The sequence below is a fragment of the Montipora capricornis genome, chromosome 9, assembly GCF_036669925.1.
Source record: "Montipora capricornis isolate CH-2021 chromosome 9, ASM3666992v2, whole genome shotgun sequence".
In the NCBI taxonomy this organism is placed as follows: Eukaryota; Metazoa; Cnidaria; class Anthozoa; order Scleractinia; family Acroporidae; genus Montipora; species Montipora capricornis.
In genome coordinates, this window is record NC_090891.1 from 43,409,181 (window position 1) to 43,423,927 (window position 14,747).

General features: G+C 40.8%; 1 protein-coding gene across 3 annotated transcripts in view; it reads left to right on the top strand.

Annotated features, from left to right (window-relative positions):
* The window catches only part of LOC138015325 (uncharacterized), a 14,933-nt gene extending 4,164 nt beyond the window's left edge, over positions 1-10,769 (top strand). For 2 of the 3 annotated variants that reach the window (XM_068862323.1, XM_068862321.1), the window contains exons 2-6: positions 755-1,727; positions 2,842-3,361; positions 5,282-5,487; positions 5,940-6,281; positions 8,068-10,769. In XM_068862323.1, coding sequence (XP_068718424.1) covers positions 760-1,727; positions 2,842-3,361; positions 5,282-5,487; positions 5,940-6,281; positions 8,068-8,572 — 2,541 coding nt within the window. In that variant the 5' untranslated portion in view covers positions 755-759 and the 3' untranslated portion in view covers positions 8,573-10,769. The remainder of the gene's footprint in view (positions 1-754; positions 1,728-2,841; positions 3,362-5,281; positions 5,488-5,939; positions 6,282-8,067) is intronic. The other variant, XM_068862322.1, reaches the window with a different exon arrangement.
* The last annotated feature ends 3,978 nt before the right edge of the window (positions 10,770-14,747 follow it).

A 14,747-nucleotide genomic window follows, 5' to 3' on the forward strand; every position in this document is an offset into this window, starting at 1 on the left:
GAAATTTAAATTGACCAATCAGAATTCAGCGCACAAGAAAAACTGTGCTTTTCGACGTCAAGTCAATTGTTCGCAATAAAGGGCCAGAAAACCAATTAAAAGATTTTGAGGCAACTTTTTTGTGAACGAACTTTGGCGCCAAAACTGGTTTGCCAGAGAGCTGTGATTTGAACGTCAGCTGTTGCGCTTTGGCTGTTATTTGTGCTTTTTCTAACTATTTTAAGACGAATTGAGTCTAGTATTTTCGAATCAAGTGTGAGAAGACGTCCAAACTGTATTGATAATTTATTTATTTGTGTTAATTTCGCGAAAAAAAGATTTTGTTCGCGTCCTTTCGCCAGGGTAGATCGACAACAACGTCGTGTACGCACAGAAATGCACCGTTTCCAGTGAAAGGGAAAATGATTGACAGGATAGCACAGTTTTGACTGCCGCGCGCATTGCGGGCGCGGGTTCCGTATGCACGATTCGTGAAACGAAGCCACACTGACGCCAAGGCTTTGATTAGAAGAAGTTGCCTCCAAATCTTCACCATGAATAAAAAATTATCGCCCTCCATTCTACCATAGAGATTATCAGTAAAAAGCTTTTAGGGGCTTAGAAACATGCCTGTGTCTTGAGGTGAGCAAAGATCGCTATAGATAGAAAAGCCCGGGTTCGTTAGTTGATCAGGGGGTTTGCAATCTCTACCATATATAGTATCACTGAAAAAGCGATATTTTATTTATTGCCATTTAAAACCTTCCTCCAACAGCAGAGATGGCTGCAGGAAGGCAGACAGGCCTTGCGTTTTCTGGTGGCGGTATCCGGTCAGCGGCATTCTGTTCGGGAGTTTTGCGCAGACTCTTGCAGCGTGAGACCAGGATCGACTACCTAAGCTGCGTGTCTGGGGGCGGTTACACAGGCTCGGCGTACGTGGACTGGAAATATAGGAATAAAAATGTTGACGATCCAAAATGGCACCGGGAATTTTTCGAGCATATGAGGAAAAGATCCGGGTTGATGTGCAATTGGCAGATACCTCTTCATGGCATTGTTGATACCGTCTTAATCGTGTTATTGATTCTTTTTGTTTGTGTCCTTATGCCATTATTATTGTGGGGTTGTTACGCTTTCCCGGTTGCTTATGCCATTGATTTACTCTTTGGAAATTTTCTGCGAGCAAAATTGAAGTGCCCAGACCATCCAACTACATCGCTTCCTCCTAAGAATACAGTTGGTAATGGTTCCCTCCCAGTTCAAGGTGAATTCCGACAACCGGACTGTGAGGTTGAGATAGGAACCAAAGCTTACGATCGCCTTGTCTTGTTTTCTGTCTTAGCTGGGTTGTTTGTCATTTTCTTTTTTTTGGCTCGGTGGATTTCGAAGTATCGCCATGAACTTTACTTGCTGTCAAGTACCTCTGGTTTGTTGTTTGCGTTTACTTTCATCCCATTCTGCATTCAATTTCTTTTCGAGAACACCCCAATCTGGACACAGCTACTCATTCTTTTCTTTAGCTTTGCCATCTGGGCCTTCTTTCCAGTACTCAGACAAAAGGCCTCCTTTGTTGTTGTGGTTTACATGTTTTCCTACTTTATTTACTGGAAAGTTTACCGTGAGTCTATCTTCGGTGTGCAGTACTCGGATACTTTATTCTTCCGTCTCATGTTTGCTTTCGGTTTTGTGATGTGGATCATCCCTGCGCTAGGAGCACTTCAACAACGGCTTGTGTACTTGTTTAACAGGTACGTGAAAAAGTGACCTTTCACAGTTAATACAAATACAGCGGTTTCTTTGGCTTTGGCCAGCAGCCTGGCATGTTAATGGACAATGATTCCTTGAGCGCGCGTTGGATATGAGTTGGCTATAACAAGCTCGAATGGAATAATTGTTTTATTAAATTTTCATTAAATTCTAAAGCTTGAAATTTCGCTTCTCGCACAAATTTGTCAGCTTGCCAACACTTGACGCAATCATTTTCCATATTAGGTCATACGGTAATGTGCATATAACCGAGTTTGAGTAAACCAATCAGAAAGCTAAAAACGCTATATCCGAGGTCGAAAATTTAATAACACGTGAATATTGGCAGAACCATAATCCCAAATGCTTATTTGTCTTGGCAATTCTAGTTATACCACTTTAAAATATCCTCCGTGATCCCTCTATTGTTAAGGAGTCGCTGTTGTTGCGTGGTTGGTATATACTGTTCTTTTCCCCATCATGCAGAACCGACAATAACAACCTCAACCCGGTGGGGGAGTGGGGGAAGAGATTACAATTCTTTGAAATTTCTGACACTGTGCAGTTTGGAATTATGGAGAGGGAATGTTATTCTAGGCCTAACCGAAAGAAGAAGATAATTGAATTAACCCGGAAGAAGTCTTTGCATTCCCTCCCCCGTTGCATAAGTAAAATGACCAGAGAAGAAATTAAGGCTTCATGTTGACGTGTACATTATTTACAGGTCAATAAGAATCATAACACGCAGTGAACGGTGCGTTTTCAGTCATTTTCGAGTTCTTTCCTATTATTATCTTCACCGGGAACTGAGGCACTGCGTTATGATTTTAAAAGACCGGACAGAATAACACAGGATACCGGACTGTTCAGCATGAAATCGTCTAAACGTGGACATGTAGCTTTCTGCTTATGAAGACCCGACGTTTATCTTTCCAATTATAGGAGGTGAACCAACGTTGAACCCTTCGATGCCAGAGAAACCTTTAAAAACAGCTTTAAAAAAACTGTAATTAAAAGAGATTATCGACGGGAGATTTGTGTCTGCGTAGGAGTTTTGTGAATGAGAACAATACCTACAATCACCTACTAAGTTGTAGAGTTTACTGTTCCTTACAGGTGGCGTCTTCAGCGAGCGTTTTACACACCCAAAAGTGTTGGTAAGTGGGGTTGCGAAGGGATTGGCTTCGAAGATATATTTTTGGTTTCGTGTAAAGTTTGCAAAGGGACATCGGACACGGACCAAGAACGGGTGAAGTGGAATCAATCAGGGCCACTCACCTTGGGAGATCTCGGGTCGGAGATGGTACCACAGTACATATCAAACGTCGTGGTCAACGAATGGTCCCTAGACGAAACAGAACGGCGGATATACGAACTCCTCGTCATGTCACCGACTGTAATTGAACGTCTTGACCGCCCCGATGGCAAGGAACAGTTCGAGAACAAGCTGTACCCAAAAGACATCGAACTGTCAGCTGCCATGGCAACGTCAGCTGCCGCGGTCGCACAAAACATGGGGGCTTACGAAAGCTCAACGGTGGGATTTAAGCAGTTGCAAGTCGTGTTGGGACTGGGAATGGGGTCTTCCTTGGTTTCCGATGTCCAGACTCTGCGTAAACTGAAATGGTATTGGGAGGTAAGTAAATTCTTCAAGAGCCTCTTTTTTTCTCCTAGCCTCGCTCCCCATCTTTTCCCTTGGAAATAACTTACTCTCACCTATTTTAGTTTAGGAACTAAAGCAATTTTGACGTTTGCCAGGGGACCCGTAGGCCTATTGATTTACTGAAACAAAAGATGGGCGTTGCACCAAATATTCATATTTTCCCAACCAATATGATTTGCCGCGAACAATACTCTTTTTTTACTCGGCATACTTGATATCCTTCGCTGATTCGTCTAATATTGCGACAGAACATTTCACGCTTTGAGTCTGCAAACAGGCTAATTCCATCCTCGCAATACACTTTTTACCTTTCAAAACCTGGCTTTTTTAATGTAATTTTCATGTTGCTACAGAGTGTAGGAATGCCGCTGACCGGTCGGCTCAGTTGGTTGAGCATCGGACTACTGCGCGGGAGGTCGCGGGATCAAAACTTTGGCCGGAAGTTAATAACTGAGGAAAAAGTGTTTCCTTTGTGATGACATCTGCAAATCGGTAGACTCTCTAGTCGTCTCGGATAAGGACGATAAACCGTAGACCCCGCCTCACAATCCTTCAATGTTCATAAGCCAGTGGGACGTAAAAGCACCCACACACTGTTCGCAAAGAGGAGGGCATGGAGCTCCCAGTGTTGTGGTCTGTCCTCTGTGGTATGTTATGGTTGGGAGGGTAAAAACTAGGTGATAGCTTCTCTAAAATCCGAGGGTAAAGAAAGATATGACGATGATGATGATTATGATGCGACAAGTTTTATTTGGCTCAGGCATTTAATTGCATGGAATAATAGGAATAATAATAATGATAATGATAATGATAATGATAATGATAATGATAATAATAATAATAATAATAATAATAATAATGAGAAGAAGAAGGATGTAAAGAAGAAAGAATACCTGTTAGCCCTTGGCCATTTGCTGTGGCTTTCCTAACATGGTTATGACGGCAATCCCATCAGCCAAAGAGCAAATGCTACATTATCAATAATAATAATCACTTTATTTAAGTCATCGTCAGTTGTTGTCTCCCCAATTCGTAGAGCACTTGTGCTCGGCTAAATAACCTTGTGATTCCAAGTTCGAGTGAGGCCTAAAACTACTGTGAAGTTTTTTGTACCCAATTATCCCATCAGAGATCAACCCTAGTATTGGAATTGGGCCCACACAAGGACAGAGAAAAACTCTGACCAGGGTGGGATTTGAACCCACGACCTTCGGATTTGATCACAGTTGCTCTACCGACTGAGCTAAAAGGCCAGAACGGGAGCAAATTGTTGGTATGTTAGATGTTACTCACAAGGACAAATTCGGCTCGGCCCAAGCCAAATTTAGGTCATCGTCAGTTGTTGTCCTTCAGTAGCATATATATTGAAAATAATGATTTCAAGTTCGAGTGAGGCCTTACACTACTGTGAATTTTTTTTATTCAATTATTCCATCAGAGATCAACCATAGTATTGGAATTGGGCACACAAGGACAGAGAAAAACTCTGACCAGGGTGGGATTTGAACCCACGACCTTCGGACTTGATCACCGTTGCTCTACCGACTGAGCTACAAGGCCAGAACGGGAACTTGAAATGATTTATTTAAGTCTCAAGGTTATTTAGCCGAGCACAAGTGCTCTACGAATTGTCGAGACTACAGATCAACTGAAATCAGAACTGTCATTGGACGAAGCACTGGGGGTATTCTTTCGATCCGCAATATACATTTTTTTTTTCTTACTTCTTTCTAGTGGATCATTAATAAAAGGAGATCCCCTCTCCCGTTAACCTTTCTTGCTTTTTCTTCTAATAATTTCTAAATAGATTATTTTGTTTTTGTTTTTCTGCGGCGTGATTAGACAATAAAGGACGTTTTTTCCACTTTTCCGTCCTTCGTTTTGTCTTTGCAGATTCTTCCATTTGTCGTCGAGATCGTCCGTGTCCTGCCCCTGGTATTCTTCCCGCTTGTGTATTTCATCAATGGTGAGAAGGATGAAGACGAAATGTGGGTGGCGATTGGGGTGCTGATATTTTTCATAATGCTTTTGGCATTGGTGTATATTTCTGTGCTAGACACTGGACGAGAAAATCCAGGAACTATGGAGAAACTAACGAGGTATAATCAACGAAAGATGGCGGCTAGGTGTTCTTTTCACCCATTGCCCTTGTCTCAAAACGGGTTAAAGTAATATACTTTCATGAAATATGTAAACCAGATTTCATCTCAAAGACTTTACACTTATTATTTCACTTTCGTTAAGTGGCACCATTCTAATTTTCTCGGAGTCAAAATAAAGTTTAGTGGAATAAAATGCTACAGCTTCAAAATTTATGAAAAACGGTTGTGACTTGTGGAGAGCACTAACTGGGAAATGAGCATTCTTCACCCCACCTAAATCTGATTGAATAACTGCGGAATACCCGTCCATTATTGTGTTCCTGTTGCGGCATCGTTTGAAGAACGAGGCATATAACAATACACTCCATATGAAAAGAAATGGCCGGTTCTGAGGAATATAGCGCCCAAAACACCAACATCTTCACCATGCAATTCCGTCTCTTTTTCAGATGGTTTGTTGTTCATGTGACCATGGTGCGGTTTTTGAGACAGATGTTTTCCGTTCCTACTCGCGGTCCGGCCCCTCCCCCCATTTTACGTCTCAGTGATGGTGGCCACATTGAAAATCTTGCCATCTTGCCGCTGTTGAAAAAACGCTTACCAAAGATTGTTGTAGCTGACGGCGGTCACAAAAAAACCGACGAAGAGTGGGGCAGTGATATGCTGCATGCCTTTTCATTGGCCCGTGAGAAACTTCATTGCTCCTTTACCGGGCTCGATGGCCGTGACGTCTATGAAGATATCAAAGAGAAGTTCATCGACACCGACGGTTTTCCACCCAGGAGTTACAGGTTAGCAGAACGCACTAAGTAATATTAGAGTGAAGTCCTCCGCTAAGAGGAACAAAGTTTGCCAGTTAAGGACGGTGCCACCTAATGAAAAGAATTTTATCCCGGGGTATGACCTCGCAGAAAAGTAGATCTTACTTTGGGTTATTGGAACGAGAAATGAAAATAGCATGCATTTTCCGAATATAAGTACGTTTTTTTTTTGAAAAAGTGGACACTTAAAATTTTTTTGTTCAAACAAAGAAACATAAATTTTTTCACAGTTTTCAATGGCACGTTTGCTTACAGTAAAACAACAGGAAAGTCAAAGATCTTTAAAATGAATAGCGAATGGCAACCGGATGATTCTATAAATGTGTTTTAATCACAAAAACGAAACGACAGAGCCATTTTTTAGCCTGACAACCCTCCTCTGTAGTTACTAAAAAGCACCCTTTATTAGTTTTTCACGGCCCCAAAAATTAATACCGTCTTCAATGGGCCTCAAACTTCTATTTTATATAATAAAAGATAGGCGTAACCACACGATTTTAAAAGTTACGTTAGGTATTTTTTTTCAACGTCTTGTGGATTGATTTTTTGGCAATTTTTCACTCCCCTGCCCGATGAATAAAGAAATTTGCACCTGTTTGTGTTTCTATTCTTCTGCACCGTCCGACTTTCTCGCTGCGATCATTTGTTTCTAGCTTTCAATACGTCGTAGTGACAACTGTTCCATTACGATTTCATTTTTTGGTCTTTTGCTACAAGAGACATGCATGTGTTTTGCACTGCAACCAAATAAATCTTCCGAGGCATTTTGATAGAAAAGATCGGAAAAACAATTTAAAGGATCCCATTCAACCACGCCTCTGTTTTTGTTTACATCTGGGAGTTTTAGTGTTATATTACTCTTGGGATTTGACCAAGAGATCTACGACGGCGACGGTCGACGAAACCGTCACCTCAAAATATAACTTGGTTCTAGTATAATTCTTCCGCGCTTTTGCCGCTCGCGTTTCACGCAAACTTTACGTTAAATCTCTGACATAATGGCGACCGGTTGCAGTGTTAAAACGCGTGACTTCTTCAGGTCTCTTTTGTCCCACGAGTAAACTTTCGAAAAGAAAGGAAAGAAAATGCCGTGCAACATGGGTATAAACTCTACAAAAACAAATTCTGCAGGTGGAAAAAAGTATTAGAGACCTATTTCAAAAGACCTGATAACTCTGTAAAACTGACCTACAGATTTTTTTGAATTTTAAATATTTTAGAGATTATTTCTAACATTATCTAAAACAGTGGATAGCGTTAAAGGCGCGCTCTGATTTGGTTACTACTTGCCATTCATCTCCAAGCAGCTCACGCGTGATTTACGCCCGAAATATTGTAATCGTTGCAAGAATATATGAGTTAAAATGATCTTTTTGTGCTATATTTTCTCACTGTTAAATATGTACTAAAACAACTTTTCACTTCAGTGTCGGTGGCTAGTTGTGATATTTACATCCGAGAAATCTATGATGGGTACTGGCCAAATTTCGTCTTGGTAGGATTATTCTAGCTATATCTAAGAACAGAATATGTGTATTAGGATTTAAAAAAAAAGGAGAAACCATCTCGAGCCTCCTTAAACTCTTTTTTTTTAAATTGTTGAGCGAATCATAAATCGTGGCAATTTCAATCGGGTGATCACTTTCGTGTAATGTACCTTGCCATTGTCCATTTTCCTTTGGAGCAAGAAATGTCACGTACTTCTAGAGGGGTCGCTTGAAAATGTAAAGCAAAATAATTGTACTTTTTTCTTCAGGTGTAAGGTGCATTATTATGAAAATAAAACCAAGGTCGGTGAAGGCGAAATCTTGCTGCTCACTCCACGGCATCCCAATGGGCGCATCGACAAACAGAAGTCCAATATGAAAGAAACAACCAAATCGGGTGAAGGCGAAACCTTGCTGCTCACTCAACCGCATCCCAATGGAGGCATCCAGAAATCCGTGAAATGGGAAGACGTCAATGTTGATCTTGAAGCCGGACAATGGGGTAAAGGCCCACAACAAGACGCAGAGGAAGTAGACAGCCTAACGTTTTGCTGCTGCGATTGTTGTCATGGTAGTCACTTTAAAGGTTTGTCAGACAAGCTCTGTGGGGCGTTCCCGCAACACAGCACGGCGAATCAGTTCTTCACTCCGCGCATGTTCAGAGCATACCACTGCGAAGGATACAACGCATGCATGGAAGCTGAGGCCGCTGAATTTTTAGGTGCAACTCAAGACGTAACCTTCCCCGAAAATAGTAATGATGCCAATTGTTAGCCATAAACCGCACCTTCTTTTATTTTTATGCAGATTTTTTTAAGAATTGCGGTGAAGTAGGCCGTTAAGGCATTCCGGGACGAAGTGTTCAAACTGAGGATTCGTTTTATTAATTAAGCTTTAGCTTTGCATTGCTGAAATGAAGATTTATTGCAAACTCTTAAAGATTGATGATTCTTGTTAGGTACCTCGCTGTTATTTATAACCTCACATTTTATTGGCTCCAGCCTGAGATAGGAGGAAGCTCTGTCGTGTTAGGGGTAGAACCCATTTTTGCGATTGCATTTTGTATGTTCATTAAGGCCTGGACAAACGGACCGGAAACAACATCCTTTTGATTTTGTTGAACAGCGATGATGAAACCATTCCCCCTCCCCCATTCAACCTTGTTGAAACATTTTAAATGGAAGTTAAATCGATGTTGAATGAGTTTAAAAGCGTTTAAACTTTGCTTCAACAACCATTCAACATTTCTTTTGTTGTCGCGAATGTTGAATGAAGTTGAAGCTGTTTGTCCCCCGCTTTCAACATTGCTGCGTATGCGCGTGCGCACTAATCCGTCTCTTAATGACGTACCATAGTAACAACCGGGGCCCGGTTGTTCAAAAGCCGATTAACGCTAATCCTAGATTCAAAATTAACCAAGGAGTTTATTTCTCTACTCCCAAATGCTGTTCAACACTGATATTCAGTATAACTTTACATTAGAAGAAGTCAATCTCGAAAAACAAAAATAAGCAAAATAAAGTTTCACCAAAAAGTTGAAAACATGAAACAAAAGTTTACGCAAATCCTGGATTAAGTAAATCGGCTTTCGAACAACCGGGCCCACCCAGGCCTCTGGTGAAGCCTTGTTGAATCAAAGGTTGATGATGTGCTCTCAAACTCATTAATTATTCACGCAGCTCTTACTCAACCAGAGCATCTTATTCTCGTCGGATGGATGGGTTTAGAAACCCAATGAAAAACGAGTTGAAAATCACGCCGTGTTTGGAAATAATTTCAAACACGGGTGCAAATTTCCATCATCTGCATATTGATAAAACAAGAAAAACTTATGACGATAAACAACTTTATTTAATCACACATTTTACAAAACAAACTTTAAACCTAAATTATTTACTCCTGACGTTAAATGTAACAGTACAATTATCAAACTCCCCACAACAGAAAGCACCATTCTTTTTCTAAATTTAAATTCTGCGCTCGGTCCGTACGCCATGACCTCGGGCCAAGTAACAAAAATTTTAGCACAGTTGCACAATTGTTTTTCTGGCTGCAAATAACTTGGATGCTTAAAAGCGACGCAATCCTCTAAAATCACATCGCACGGAGCGGTACGTGTTCGTAGCAGGGCCGTACGGAATTTTCCGGCCCTGCTCGCGCTAATGCGTACGGTCTTCATACGGGGATTTTACTGATAGTTTTACAATGAAAGCGCGCGCGGGGCCGTACGGTCCATATGATAATTCGTGTTTCATCATAGGTTCCAAACACCTCGAAACAATAAAAGCACTCCGCCTTCGGCCTCGTGCTTTCATTTAGTTTCTCGGTGTTTGGAACCTATGATGAAACACTCGCACTCGTTGTTCATATATGACGTTGTCGAAAAATGTAGGAGCCGTTTGGCCTGGCATTTAGCTTTCCTTGTTTTCTTATACTATTTAACGCATTTTAAAACTTATTACGTTTTACTAAATTTGAGTGAACAGCAGGAGAATTGTTTGCCTGTCAAAAATATTAATCGCATCGAAGCTAAGGCCATCCCCCTTTTTTTTTTCGTTTACCGTGGAATGCGTTTCCTGATATTGGGTCGGTCGGTCGGATTGAAAAAAAAAAGCCTCAAAAAAATCATAAGCATTCTCGGAATCGGAGGCCTGGTACCCCAGCATCATAGCTGTGGAGCCAGGAGAACCCAAAGTCAATATGGCGGAAAAGTTGGTGAATGTTGTTGCAAAATTAAGATAGCGTGGGAAAAAGGATCAACCACTGAAACTCCTATGCGACACAAAATGGCTTAAAAACGTCGTTACCTAATTTTTTTTGGGAAAATGCCAAAAATTTGGGTCGGTCGGACGACGCTAAACGGAGAAAAAAAATGGGATGGTCTAAGGCCTCGTTGGGCGTAATTATAGGTAAAATTAATTGTTTTATATACAGCACACATTATTGCTCATGAATAAAAAATGAAACAGGTTTGAGGTGATATTGCTCACGTCAGATTGAAGTTTCTCGCATTTTTGTCTCGCTTTCTTCTCGTGTTTTGACTTACTTTTGCTCCCTCTGCCTTATTTAGTCTGCCGATCCACTCGGCTATCGCCTCGTGGATCCACAGCTACTTTGACAATGTTATGACGAAATTCATGATCAATAACAGGACAGGCGCATGAAAAACTGACATCAATTTGTTAAATATATCATAATTGACTTTGTAAAGTAAAAAGATATTTTTTTGAGTTTTTGTTAAAAAACTCTAAACTGTTAATTGATCGTATGTCTAGTGGTAAACCATTCCAGAGTCTAGGTGCTGCAGCACAAAATGCTCTTCGCCCATATAGTATAGTATTGGTACGACGAATTAATAATAAATTCATAGAACTAGAACGCAGTGTATTAGAAATGTTAGGACGTGGTAAATGTTTTGTGTGAAAAACTAAAAGTTCAAACTTATCATCGTTCAATTTCAAATAGTTACGAGACATCCAAGTACGAATTTCAGCGACACAAGCTTCAACACATGACAGGGGCACCCAACGAATCTGTTCCTCACATTATCTGTTCCCCAGAGGAATCTTGCTGACTGGCAAAAATACAGGTGTTTCGATGAGCTGGCTGGGAAATCTCTTTATTGATAGAGGTTTTGCCTGGGAATTACTGACTTTTTTTAGCATTTCAACCCGTGCTGGCTGTAGAAACTCTGAAGACTGAGGACGACTAAAAAAAAAAAAAAAAGAACCCCTTCCCTCTCCCAGAGAGTAGTCACAAACATACGACGGCTGGTCAGAGTGATTGCGCTTGCGGAAAAAACCTGTTTTGTCCCGGTTTTGTCGCTTTTGTTCGGTCGTTTCGGATCGAGGGATTTGAAAGCGCGCGGAATTCCTGGCTGGGAAATAAATTTGATCAGCTGGCTGGGAAACCAACCAATTTTTATCTAGCTGGCTGGGAAATTTCTTGTGTTTCTTGCTGGGAAAAAGGAAAAGATAATATTTTCCCAGCAACACTGAAAAACACCTGAAAATGCCTTAATAACATTTATTTTCATTACCTGGGGTATAATAATACATTTTACAACAAATTGGTCGTTGGGTGCCCCTGACATGACGTAGCTGTAACGAGGTCCTCACTACAGGCGGGATGGAATGCCAAGTACAGCTGTGTGTCATGAGCATCAAGGTGATACTTTAGACCATGACTTCGGATAATGTCAGTTATAGGTACAGTATAAAGAGAGAAGAGCACCGGTCCCAATACAGATCCTTGCGGTACACCACAATGTAGATCGTGAGAGGAAGATACTGAATAGTTAATAGCGACAGATTGCTTACGATTACATTACATAAGTACGATTCCATCCACGCTAGAGCCAGACCAGCAATACCATAGCATGACTGGAGTCTAGACAGCAGAGTGGAGTGTTGAACAGTGTCAAAAACTGTCGACAGGTCCAGTAGTAATAGGAAAACAGCACGACGGCCATCTAAGGCCATTAAGATGTCATTTTGCACCAGTTAAGCAGGGGCACCCGACGACCAATTTGTTGTAAAATGTATTATTATACCCCAGTTAATGAAAATAAATGTTATTAAGGCATTTTCAGATGTTTTTCAGTGTTGCTGGGAAAACATTATCTGTTCCTTTTTCCCAGCCAGACACACAATAAATTTCCCAGCCAGCTAGATAAAATTGGTTGGTTTCCCAGCCAGGAATCCCGCGCACTTTCAAATCTCTCTATCCAAAACGACCGAACAAAAGCGACAAAACCGGGACAAAACAGGTTTTTTCCGCAAGCCCAATCACTCTGACCAGCCGTCGTATGTTTGTGACTACTCTCTGGGAGAGGGAAGGGGTTCTTTTTTTTTTATTTTTTTAGTCGTCCTCACTCTTCAGAGAGTTTCTACAGCCAGCTCGGGTTGAAATGCTAGAAAAAGTCAGTAATTCCCAGGCAAAACCTCTATCAATAACAAAATTTCCCAGCCAGCTAATCGAAACACCTGTATTTTTGCCAGCCAGGAAGATTCCTCTGGGGAACAGATAATGTGGGGAACAGATTCGTTGGGTGCCCCTGGTTAAGGGCCCACTGACGTATTTTTTGGGGTGCGTTGCTAAGGATGTATGTAATGGTTAAGTAATTTGAGAGAATTTGGCATTATTTTGGTCATTTTCCAACTTTTGTATTAAAGGCAATGAACCTAACTATGACGTCATCATGCCACGCCCATGGTCACGTTACCAATAAAAGAAAACTCTAAATTTGTCTCTCTCTGGTTTGATAATTTGTATTCGTTTTTGCATCCAGACAAGCATGGTTTTCTTTTTATTTTGAAAAATGTTCTTTTTAAAGACATAAACAATACTGAAATACCCATAACTTTTTCAAAAAAGATGTTGTGAAAAAAATCAATGCTTAGCTATATTCTGTATTTGGGGGTGTAACGTGCCATGTAAAAAAAATTAATTCAATATAAAGACCACCGGAAATTTAGCTTTTTCTCAAACCGGAAGTCAGTTCGCCAGATGATAAAAGGCTTTAAGTCAGATAATCTGAGATAACGTGGATGACAAGGACACATCAGGAACATTTGCAGAAGAAGGATTACTGTGGAGGTTCACACTACTTTCAGTCAGGCCTTGTAGATAGAAGAAACTTTTTTAGTAGAGAATTAGCAAACTGTTCTGCCAATTTGATATCAGACGAAGAAGAAGGTAACACCTTTCCAGAATTCCGATGAAGAAGCTTGTTGAGGGTAGTAAGCAAAACTTTCTGATTACCTTTGTTCTTTCAAACAACGGTGATACAGTGACTTGATTTTGTGTGATAAATGAGAGAATTGACAGACTTACAAGCTTTGACGTATGTAAGTCTGTCTGTCGTTGCTTCTTTGCATCAGCAATTTCATCAGTGTACCAGGCAGTAATTAAACTTCTGAGGAGCGTGCTTATCCAGGGCTGTAGTTAAAGGCTCGGTAAAACCGTCAACCAGCTCATCTAAATCAACAGAAGATTCGGGGCATAAATAAAATTATGTGATAACCACGTTTGTTATAAATTGCAAAAGAATATGGCGCTTCTGATTGGTCCTTGACGAATGGATAAATAGGTTATAAATTGCAATTAGAGGTTATAGAGTTCAATACAAAAGTTTCCATGGAAACAGTAATTTTGGGTGTGGTAATTTTGTTGAATATCACCCTGCTAGCAGAGCCTTTCTTTTGCTTGCTCGATTTTGGCGTTCTCGAAAAAGGCTCTGCATGAATCGAGTAAGATCTTTATTGAATATGCGCTGCATGTTGCCAGGATACTGTCTCGAACCCAAGCCTACTATGCCAGATCTCGCCGCCATCTTGGTTTTTCATGGTACATCGGGCTCAATTATAACCATCGGTTTTGTCAAAAAACGGACGCTCGCAATGGAAAAACCGGTTTGACGAGAGAAAACAAGATTGACTAGTCCAGAAGTTCGGGCTGCGGCGGCTTCAAAGAGTTGACGCGATTCGGGCAGAACCTACTTTTCTCCTCTTCAGTAAAGAAAAAGACGAAAGGAGGCTCTGCTCGCAGGGTAGTTGAATATATGATAAGCAAAAAATCGTACGTTTCGTGACTTATGGTCACGGCTCGTGCAATTTTGAGAACTTGCAAAACATCAATCGTACCCATAACACTCGTGTGCAAAGCGAGCGGAAGTGTTACCGGTTCTGTCTGAGCCTATGATATTGGCTGCCACAAGGGTTTCATTTATCTTTGTCCATAGGCGGCTGTGATTAGAAAATCACTAGCCGCCTATAGCCCTATAATTATTATGCAATGAAAGTTTAACTATAATAGATTTTTTCTATTCAAAAAGACTTTTGAAAAAAGCCTGGAGCCATAGAAACGGCAAGTTTTTTCAAAAGTGTCGAAAATTCCATTTTAGTAAAAATTAACCATCGTAATCCGGAAACCACGGCAATTAACTCCC